This window comes from Mytilus galloprovincialis, chromosome 13, assembly GCF_965363235.1.
Source record: "Mytilus galloprovincialis chromosome 13, xbMytGall1.hap1.1, whole genome shotgun sequence".
Lineage (NCBI taxonomy): Eukaryota > Metazoa > Mollusca > Bivalvia > Mytilida > Mytilidae > Mytilus > Mytilus galloprovincialis.
This window is the reverse complement of record NC_134850.1, coordinates 54,871,501-54,883,413: the sequence shown is the minus strand read 5'-3', so window position 1 is coordinate 54,883,413 and position 11,913 is coordinate 54,871,501. Positions and strand designations below refer to the sequence as shown.

General features: G+C 29.8%; 1 protein-coding gene across 1 annotated transcript; it reads left to right on the top strand.

Annotated features, from left to right (window-relative positions):
- The first annotated feature begins 49 nt into the window (after positions 1-49).
- Positions 50-10,288, top strand: LOC143055958 (retinal rod rhodopsin-sensitive cGMP 3',5'-cyclic phosphodiesterase subunit delta-like). The gene is made up of 6 exons (XM_076229017.1): positions 50-191; positions 2,793-2,855; positions 3,375-3,400; positions 4,114-4,239; positions 5,515-5,620; positions 6,288-10,288. The coding sequence occupies exons 1-6, from the start codon at positions 151-153 to the stop codon at positions 6,367-6,369; spliced, it is 444 nt and encodes a 147-aa protein (XP_076085132.1). The 5' UTR covers positions 50-150; the 3' UTR covers positions 6,370-10,288.
- The last annotated feature ends 1,625 nt before the right edge of the window (positions 10,289-11,913 follow it).

Below are 11,913 nucleotides of genomic sequence, written 5' to 3'. Positions count from 1 at the left end.
TGACCATTATAACCTACACGATCATACAAACATTCACTTGATATAGATTGACGCGTATGAAAATTTAACGAACTACTTCTAAATTGTTGACATTGGAGAATCGTGAAATAGAACCAGACTAGTTTTGATAAAACACAATTATAAATCAATATGCCATCAAAAGCAGAGGACATAATGAAAGGATTCAAACTGTATCCTTAAACAAGATAACTGTACATATATTCACATCAATTATGTTCACAAATTTCCAAATCTATCATCGGCGTCTAGAGACATCCTGATTTGTGACATTTACAATAAATTATGTCACATGCAAATTTAAATTCCTTTGCTCGACCTTTTCTACATGTATATATCTACAGCTTTACTTTATGACATCATGTTCTCCCTTTGTTCTCCAGATTCTGTTGTCACAGTCAGACACAGATTTACATGTGATAAAACTTGGGGCAATGTTGAAGACAGTGTAAATTATAATATTATAACTTATGAATTCATGACAAATCGCCCCACACCTAATCGCCCCACTTTTTCACAAACTCGCTCCACTTTCTAAAAAAAACGCCCCACTCTTGTTTACCAACTCGCCCCACTTATGAAAAGGGTTAACTCCTATTGCAAATAGGTATGATAACATGCCCCCCTTATGAAAAGGGTTAAAATCCCGCTGAAATACGGTCTGTCAACTGGTCCCACTCATGACAAATAGATAAACCACTTATAAAAAAAGATGCAATCCCGTTGTATATCTTTGTCCCTGCCCACGTCAATACCTTTGATAACCTAAGTGAAGTGCTATAAAATCAAATTGCTGTTAAAAACTCTGAATAAAGTTATATATAAATGTTAATCACGCATCAATTGTATGATTATAATACAATTAACAGGTTTCCTTTCAATTGTTATACAAATAACTAAGCTTACAAGTATAAAGTTATTCTCCAATAATGATACGAAAATATATTTGCAATTATATTTTAAGAATGTTAAAAAAGTTTAATAAATTTCGTGTTTTTTTTTTTTGTATTCTGTGTGATTACAAAAATCCAAATAAGTTTTCATTTAAATTCGGCTAGTTGGTAGACCTGAAAATTGTATATAGAAGTAGATTTTTCCTTTTTTCAATAAGCGGTGCGAGTTGAAAGGGGAAAAATTAACTGGATTTAACCCTTTTCACAAGTGAGGCGATTTTTTTAAAAAGTGGGGCGAGTCGCTTAACGAGGTTGGGGCGATTTTTTTATTCTTTTAATAGTGGGGCGAGTTTGTGAAAAAGTGGGGCGATTTGGTGTGGGGCGTTTTGCCAGTGGGGCGATTTGTCCTGCTTCCATAACTTATACTTTATTCACTTTACATTGTAATGGTAATTTAACCCATATACAAAGAGATAGCATATTTTTCCATAAGTGGGGCAAGTTGGCATTACTAAATTCATGGTGGTTAATTATACATGTATATTAATCTATTACTGTTTTCCATTAAGTGGGGTGAGTTCACGGAGTTGGCAAGAGTAATATTAACAGGATTTAACCCCATTACACATTAGTGGGACGATTTGGTAAACCGGTTTGATTTTTTCTTTCAAAGTGGGTTGAGTTGGTGAAAAAGTGGGGCGATTTGTCATGGATTCCATTGTGTAGATAGATTATTCGTTCTTTATTTAAAACATGTTTAATATCAGTTCAAATTTCATAATCCTGGAGGAAGTAATTGAATCTGAATGGCTAAGATAAAAATAATGAGGAAGGTATTATCCACTTTATTTTTTATCAATAATTAGCAAGTCTTAAACATGAATAAACAGTCAGGGGACTTACTTAAATGAGTGATTCAAGTAACATTTAAAATTTCCATAAAGGTTTGGAGTAAGACATGTAAGAGTTGTCTCTCTTTAATAATCACTTATTTAAGTAGTACAAATTAATCACTAGAACTAAGAAGAAGTGATTTAATTTGATTTTAGCTTAAAATATAGAATACTAATGATACAGGGACTAATTATGTTTCTAAAATTATCAGAACCAACATCTGTGTTGATAGGATGACCATGCCTTAAACATGAATAAAGTACAAATGTATCAACAAAGATGAAGCTCAGTGTTTACAGCATTACAGTACTGACATGACTGATTAAATTTTTATAAAAAAAAAATAGAATATTTCTGAAAGTTACTTACCAAAGATCATCATGATTCATGGTCATGAAGATAGAACCCTTTCAAAGAATAAATTTGGACAATAATTTTCTTCACTTTCTTTCAAATGTTCATTTGAATGACATGTGGGGCTTTCATAGCTTTCTATAAGGTATTTGGTCTCTGCTGTCTGGTGGAAAGTTCTCTCATAGGTAATTTCACCACATCTATTATACCCCACATGCACCTATGATAGTAGAGGGGCATTACATGTATGTTTTCTGGTCTGTGCATCCGTCCATTTGTCTGTCTGTCCCCCCTTATGTTAAAGTTTTTGGTCAAGGTAGATTTTGATGGTGTTGAAGTCCAATCAACTTGAAACTTAGCATGCTTAGTATGCATGTTCATTTATGTTCACTGATGATATGATCTTTCTAATTCTAAAGCCAAAATAAATTTTTAACCCCAATTTCACGCTCCACTGAACATAGAAAATGATAGTGCGAGTGGGCAACCTTGTACTATGAAAACATTTTTGTTATAATTATTAACTTACTTAATCATGTGAATGTATAACAGACTTTTAAGCTTGGTAATTCATGCAAACTTCTATGGTCAACATCATATTCAATTCATGAATTTCCCTTAACACATAAAAAGTAATTGGATGAATTTACGAGATGCAGACAGTGGTAGAATATTATGGCAGTCCAGTGATGATCTGTATGTATTATTAAACATTTCAATATTAATATATATATGCATGTAATGTTTAAATATAAATTAGTGAATGATCTTGCTTACAACATTTACAAGGACGCTGATTTGTTACAAGTATATGAGTATATGATAAATCTGCCTAAAAAGTGTATAATACAACACCAATATTTCAAAAAAGGAAACATTATATTAATAAAAGAGATGTATATACATTGTAATGTTAACAAGACAAATACCCAACGACACAAAAAGTGATACCCCCCACCCCCCTCCAAAAAAAACCCCAGATCTGTGAATAATACATGATACAAAGTATCAGCTATTAATAAAAATTTCTTTCCAGTCTACAAAATGAAATACTCTCAGATATCTGCTGTTGTATAATTGCATGCAGTCAATTTCATATAACATGTATATTAATGCATGCAGGATAACACAAGTTTGTGCAATGCCCATTTAGTAGAATTTACCTGTTAAAAATAATAGTAGCATTTAATTTTCACTGTTTGAACTATTTTACAGGTCATCTCCAGATAAAGATCATGAAGGTAAAAAGTTGTATAACACAGATCAGATAAGTTAGAATTATAAATCTCTCAATAAACAGTATTTTTCCTTATGGTATAATAAATGTTCACATGGTGTTTCATGTACAAGAATACATGTACAAATGTATGCATAATGGGCATGTAGAAACTATACAAGGTCAATAACAGTTTTAATGAAAAAAAACCTCTTAAAAACTCATGTTAATCATGTTAATTTTGAATCTATTAAGTCAGTAGTTATATTTATCCCTCTAACTTATCTGATGTATTCTGTTGAACACTCAGTATATGGGAAGCCTCATGTCAGAATAATTGTTACAGATAAAGACACAGATTTGTGTTTCCTGTAGATGGTCACATTGTCAGCTACCAAGTCAGGATTTTTGCCAAAGTCAAGAAGCACATGTACAATTACAAAACAGCAAGTTTATAAAAAAAATATATACAGTGTAGCATGATGAAAATAATAAAATGTTTGATGATTGCCAATGAGACAATTGTCCATCAAAGACAATTGATGTAGAAGTAAACAATAGGTCCTTGAACATCCTTCAACAATGAGCTAAAACCCATATCGCATATATCATGTATATAGCATGTTGTTATCTTTTATTTCTTGTAAGTCGTAATATTTAAATTACATTGATATATTTCTATCTCATTATTTAATTTAAGTGGTCAAAATAAGATGTTTACCATGCTATATTTTTTAGCTCGTGTACCTAAGAAGATCTTAAAATGTAAAACAGTATCCAGAGAAATTAATTTTTCTTCAAAGGAACAGATGGACAAATTTAGATTAGAACAAAAAGTTTACTTCAAAGGCAAAATTTTAGAAGGTATGTTTATATTTACATGTAGTTAGACATGTACATAGAAAATGTAGAAATAAGAACATGTGGTTTGAGTGCCAACTCTCCATCCAAGTCACAATGAGTTAAATTCACTTCAAAACAAGTATATAACACTAGTCAGTAGGTAAAAATAGGCCCATGAGTCATGAGAGCAAAATGTCTGAGACAAGGTTAGAAATTAAATTTTCAAATACATAGCTGAAAGTTAAAAGTTGGTGCAGTTATAAATAGACAATTGTGTTGTATTTTAAATTTCTCAACAATTCAGAATCAGTAACTCAAAATGACAGTTTAAATATTTTATTGTAAAAACAGTCAATTCTAACCATATAAAGGCCAATAACTCATTAGCTGAAGGAGAAATGTATACATTAATTTATAAACACTTTATACTATATATATATATATATATATATATTCTAGCTCAATCAACTGGATTTTACTCATTCCTTTCTTATGACTATGTGAATTTCTTTTCTCTTTTTTTGTGGATTTTTATGCCCACATCCCTGTATGTTCAAAAATTGGTTCCAAATCTCTTACTTACTTTGCTTCAACCACTTTATGAAACTTAAACACAATGCTTAATACCACAAAACACAGATCAGGTTTCATTTGTCACTTTTTCCTTTCACGAATTATTCCCCTTCACAAATAAAAATTGCTGAATTTTTCATTTCCAATCTTTAACTTCATTTTTCCTCAACCATTTGTTATGAATGCTATACCCAATGCTTATTACCACATAACATGGATCAAGTTTGAATTCTTGTGGAGTCACTTTTACCATTCTAGAGTTACATGAGTTATGCCCTTCACAAATGGAAAAAAATTCTCTAAATTAAGTTTGCCTTTACCAAATGATATGAAACTTATATACTCAATGCTGATTCCACAAAACTCAGATCAAGTATGAAATTTTAGTAGTGTCACTTTTACAGTTCTGAATTTATGTCCCTTTATAACATTATATTCAAGCGGTGGCAATATCTGTGTCCCATGGACACATTCCACATTTATTTTGTATCAAAGTCTCAGATGTTGTTGGAGCCAAATGATCACAAATCTGTGTCATTTTTTGTGAGTTCTAACCAGTTTTTCAAAAGTATGCTTTAGAATACAATGAAATGAGTTTTAGAAAAAAAATTAAAATGTGCATACTGTTTAAGATAGTTTATAAGATAGTTGTTCTTTAAAAATTTAATAATTACAAACTTAGATACATAAATGTAATCATCACCTATACAATTTTTTTTTTAGAATGGTATTTTGAATTTGGCTTTGTAATTCCTGATTCCACTAATACATGGCAGTCTGTGATAGAAGCAGCACCAGAAAGTCAGATGATGCCAGCAAATGTTCTAAAGTAAGAATTACAATGAGTTATATTGCAACCATATATATGATTACAACACCTTCTTGATATCAGATAACTTAGTTCTCATTGCTTTATAGATAAAATTGACAATAGAAATGAGGAATGTGATAAAGAAACAGCAACCAGAGGAAAGAGCAGAAAACAGCCGAAAGGCCACCAATGGGTCTTCAACACAGGCTTCAGCTGGCCCCTAAACAAAAATATCTTCTAGTTCAATGAAAATGGACATCACACTCAATACTGATACAAATAGATGAACTAAAATTTAAAAAAACATTCTCTCTTCATTGAAGACCCATTGGTGGCCTTCGGCTGTTGTCTACTCCATGGTTGGGTTGTTGTTGCTTTGACACATTCCCCATTTCCTTTCTCAATTTTATTAAGACTTACAAGGATCAGAGACACAAATAATAATTCCTCTTGACTTCCAGTATGTAACAAATAAAACAAAACAAAGAAATGTGGTTTCTAATTTATAAAATAGTCAATAGTACAAACAATCAATTAAAAAGAACAGGAATAAATGCCCTTTAGTCATGCTTCAATGAGTACAAAGAAGAGGGGATTTTTTTCGTACTGACATGAAAAGCTTCATGACCTGAGTTCATCTGACAGTGAGTAATGGAATGATTAATGATATTTTTCTTTGTTTCAGTGGGAATGTGATAATAGAAACCAGTTTTTATGACGGAGATTTACTTGTCAGCAAATCCAAAGTTAGAATCTTTTATGTATGATGACAGTAACACAAAGACTCATAGTCCCATTCATAAAATTCACAAAGTGCAGACAAGTAGCTCATCAAGGGGGAATAACCTGTACAGCACAGCATCTGCACTTATAGAACGATAAAACGTGCAATTATTTGTGATATTTGTCTGATGTTGAATACATTATTTTGTCTGCTAATATCTGTTACTACTTTGAGGGATATATCTTTCTAATCTTAGAAATAGATATTGCAATTCATTTGGGAAGGGGGTTTATTCACACAGAATTTCTTTTTTTCAGATTTTTATAAAAAATATTCATAACAATTAGCAATAATGTGTGGAAAAGATAATATATATTTTTTTGTAGTTCTGTCAATATGAACTAATGTTTCAATATGCTATAACAGTTCTACAGTTGTTTTAACTCTGTGTATAGTTTTATTGGCCTCCTATTGTATTGCTTGCTGTAAACTTTTGTGCTTTCCTGATCACAAGCTGTTTCTGTAAATTAGCAAGGAATTCATTATACTAATGCAATTTTGAATTTATACATTTGTATTATTAACCTGAATATGATGGATTACACAATTTTATTTTTAAAAAGATTTTTCATTAAATCAATATGTTATATCCCTCAAAAAAACATTATTTATTTTTATTTAAATAAAAGGTTGTTTTAATGACATTGGGGAACATTTCCCCATTGCATTATGCACATAATTATCAAGGGGAAATAATCACAATAGATAGTTGTATCTGTCTCATTCTACAAAAGATATTCACAGTACTTCAGGGAATTAGACAAATATATATGTGTAGAAACATTTCCATGTTGTCAGGGCATATTATTTTTGACTGTTGTTATTCTATGCTAGTCTATACAGGAATAAACTGGAAACAGCATCTGCAGTACATGTATTTATAATTTTGATGTCTTTTCCTTCTCTGAAAGTACCATACATATTAGATTTTTTTTTTTGCATAACTCAAAACGTCTTATATAAATTTACATTATGAGAATTGGTATGCACCCCCATACAACAACGCATCAACTGTGTATTTAACAACTATTTAACCTATGTATAGGTTGATGCCAAGTTATTTCAAGCATTATAGACTTGTTATATGTGTCACAAGTTTTGATGGCCTTTAGTGCATAATTTTTTTTCAAAGGGTCTAAATGCCTTAAATTCTTAAGACAGCAACTGATTTATAACCTGGTTTTGTAGTGGGGACATAGATCTCACAACATTTAAAATAATAAAATTGAGAATGGAATACATACATTTTACCTTTTTGTCTTGTTTTTCTGATGATGAATTCCATTATTATTTTCTGCAGCCTCAGTGTTCATTTGCATACATTATTTTATATAATCATGAATACAGGTATATGATAGAATGTATAGGAAGAATGTAGCGTGGGTTTATTTTAACTTATTTATTATGTTTGCATGAATATATTGTTTCAATCATTTTGACATGTGTAATTCATTACAATTGACTTTCCAAAAAATATAATAAAAGTTATCATAGCAACTATAAAAAATAAACCTTAAAAGATAACTATACTAACTTATCCTAGAATATTGGATTAAATGCTACAATCAGTCAATAAAGCTTACATTGCAAATTGACAATTATCATTTTAGAATCTATAATTCAGAAATAACTTTCTGAAAAGATCTATCAATAATATATATTTCTAAGCTGAACAAGGAATTTTCAAAAGTTTATTGTGTGGCCTTTACAATTTTGCAATTCCAGTTTTATATTTGTGCATAAAAAGATATCTCATAATATGATATGCTATAAGCAATCTTACCAGCAATATGACAAATTTTTTTAAAAATGCAAATGCACCAAACAAATAGTTAATAATGGTGTCCTTAACTTTATAAACTTTAATTAAATTTGCAAATATTCAAATGAGGTAATTTTATTTTATATAAATCTTGTGTACATGCAATATTTTTCGTAGATTAGTTTGTGAATCGACACATCTTTTGTTAACCTTATATTTTATTTCTTGGAATACCATAGTATCAATGTGTATTCAATGCAGAAGATTTGAATATTTGTGCAAGCATGCAAGAGCTTTATCCATTCTGAAATCTTAAAGATGGTTAAAATATTTCTTTTTTCTCATGATTGAAATTCTAAATTGTAGAGTTGAACTATTAATACTCAACTATATGTTATGAATTATGACAATATTTTTTTCATATGTTTTCTTACATTTGATAGTTATAAAAGATTAACTTATGTTTTTGTTTAATGGGGTTTATATGACCTCTGTTTATGTCACATTGAAGTGCTTTTAAAAATACACACAAAAATGTCTGAAGATATATTTTATTGTCTTGTTTTGATTGTGCCTAAAACAAAAGTTTTGGTGATTCGAGTGTTGGATCTTTCAAGACAGGTGTTTTGTCTTTCTATTTATTGTGGATTGATTTGACTGTAAATGTGACATGTGAATATGTTACAGAGAAACCACAGAATTGCAAAGTTACTTTAAAATCTTTACTATAAGGTTAGAAAAAGGTTTAATTGTCTCAAATACCATCATATATGCTTTGTTGAAGTAGACATTTGTAATCTGATATATAAATGTGTTTAAATGAAGAAAAAGTATTGTTATCTAGGTAAACCAATGAATTTTTATGTTGAAATCTGTATAAGTTTTTTTGACTCGTTTCATTTTATCATAATAATACATTCCAAATTTTCAAACATATTTTGTATTAAATTTATGCTTAAAATTTTTCATGACATTTACACTTTAAATTGCAAGATTCAAGAACAGACATAACTCAAGTTAGAAAAGTGTTAATTTAGACAAGGCCTAATTCAAGAGAAAAATAAAACACCTTATATTAGTTGGCTTCAAATAGAAGACAGAGCAGCTGTCTGAAATTAATAAAGATAATTAAGTTTTAATACTATTTCCATTTGAATGACAAAATTAGAATGCAAACCATCTGAAGATTTTAATATATTGTTTCAAATGAGTAGTTCAAATTCCTATTAGTGTATTTTTTTTGTGAGAAGGGCTATTTATTCTTTGAGAGTAATATGCCTATATGAGCAGGTGGGGTCAATATTCCAGGAAAAATAAATACAACAGTAACTTCTTTAGTAAATGTAGTGTATAAAATTTATATTTCTTCATAGTAGCTTATTAATCTCGGTGTTTATAGAGGTGAAATTTACTCGCCAATAGAATAACTGAAACGTCTTTCTTTTTAACATGTAGAAATGATTTTTTAGCTGTAAGATTAAAATGATCAGAATTTCTAAAAGTAAAATGGACAATTCATTTTTGTGAATATTGTCCCATTAAATTCTCAGGCATTCATCTGTTACAAAATGTAGAGTAGTTTAAGTTTAAGTTGAATTTTATTTTATTTCTGAGCTGTAAGTGTATTTTGTTTTCACAATTCTTTCACACTTTTCAAAATGTAAAATGATAATGTCTAATTTTCATGAACATTTTTAAATGTTTTGTTTTTCTGTTAAATTATGTCGGTTTCAAATGTTTTCAATTATCTTAAAGCTGCTTAAACTATAAAGAATCATAAAACTGAAGAAAGAAAGATGCAATTATGTTTGTTTATGAGTAAATTATAAAAGTCTATTTTAGACAGTATATCTTTCATCCATTTAAAACTTAGATAAAAGATCTACACATTTCAATGAACTTTATTAATAAGAACCATAATTAGCGGTGATGAGTGTAGGTATATAATTCTGATATGTTACATTTTAGAACAGAAGGTATAAAGTTAGTACCATCAGGGTACCAGTATTTATATTTGACATTCCACATTGTAAATAGCTTAGTTTTCCACCATGTATGAGAGATCCGTCCATAGTATCTTAATGTCATGAGTGACTGTTTCTTTGTTTTGTCTTTCTACATTAAATGTCTTTTATGTCAATACTTTGTTTTGTTTGATTTCAAAACTTTTATAGTTGTGTAATAGAAAGTGAACATGCCATCAGATATAATGAGAGAATAGTGTTATGCATCATCACAGTTATTTGTCTATAGGACACCTATTAGAATGGCTTTAACAAGAATTTCTCCTACATCAGAGGAAAGCAGAACATTTTGAAGACATGATAACATGAACATAGCCAGAAATTAGTAGTGGTTTTGCTAATTAATATTCATAATATGTAAATGAGAATTGTACCACGTGATAGTACTTTGAACTGCACTGGCTTGATAGGCTTGATATCATTGAAATCTTTAAAACACGGATATTATAAGTTGCCCGTCACAGAGTCCTTATTTACAATCACTTTGATATTTCCGTAAAGTTGTCAGGCGGTCAAAATCAAAACAATGAATGCGAATTTAGTGAATTTTTCGTGCCTTCGTGAGTTTATTCTTCTCAAAATAGTGACATTTTAATTTTACGTGGGAACCTAGAGTTCAACGACTACACATACAAGGTTTGGACTTGCTTATTCTTTGGAAATTTCATATTTCACCCCGGCAACCTGTTTTTGTAATGACCTTGTAAGCCAATTTTCAACACGAAATTTGCAAATTTGACGTTTCAGCCATTTAAGCCTGTATTTTACACTACAATGTTAAAAGCCTCTCGCTTCGATTTTTAAAATAGCTTAGGAACCTGTATTTTTGCAACAACAGTCATTATGTTTCGTTTAAATGGTGTATATTGTTGTGTATATTCATTTTCTGCCCCGGCAACCTGTCTATCACTTAAATTAAAATTAAAACAGACATTTTTTCAAAATTCCTTATCATTTTAATGTAATTTCCGTGACCCGTATCCAATTTCTTTAGTATAATATTCAAATAAGCAAAGTGGCGTTGATTTCTGGATATGAGTAGTCAAACAATAACATATAGTATGTGTATATGATTTTCAAATATTAAAGAAGAAAAAAGACAGGTTATATAAACAAAAAATAATCATCTCCATCTTACTGAAATAGGTTAATTAAAGGAGGATAATTTTAGCATTTAAAAGAAACCAATTTAACCATAACAGTCACACATGCTTAATTCTTTCAAAACAGGATTTTTGTGATTTTTTTGGGGGAATAAGAACCATAATTATCAGTAATGAGTGTAACATTCCATGGGGGAAACATTCCATTCCATTTTGTATCAATATTTATACAATTGATACAAAGATATTAAAAAGCTTTATTGGAAGGTACTTTTTATTTGATATTGCTTTTTTGACTATTATCCATGTGGATAATCATCACAAAAAGTCATATTAACACACAACCAATATAAAAAAAGAGATTTTGACATGATTGTCAAATGAGACAACTATCAGCTAATTAAAATGGATCTAAGCAATTATAGGTTACCTTGTATCACTTCCCACAAAATTTTCCAGCCAACAAAAAATACTGAATTGTGATCTTTAAAAGGCCCTGACATTACAAAAGGTAAAACAGTTCAAAGAGAAGTCCCATGTCCTGAATTATGACTAAACGATAAGGTTTTGTTATTTACTGTCAAAAATAAATATAATATACTGTTGATGAATAGCTAGAGAAGTTTAATCCTTTAGTT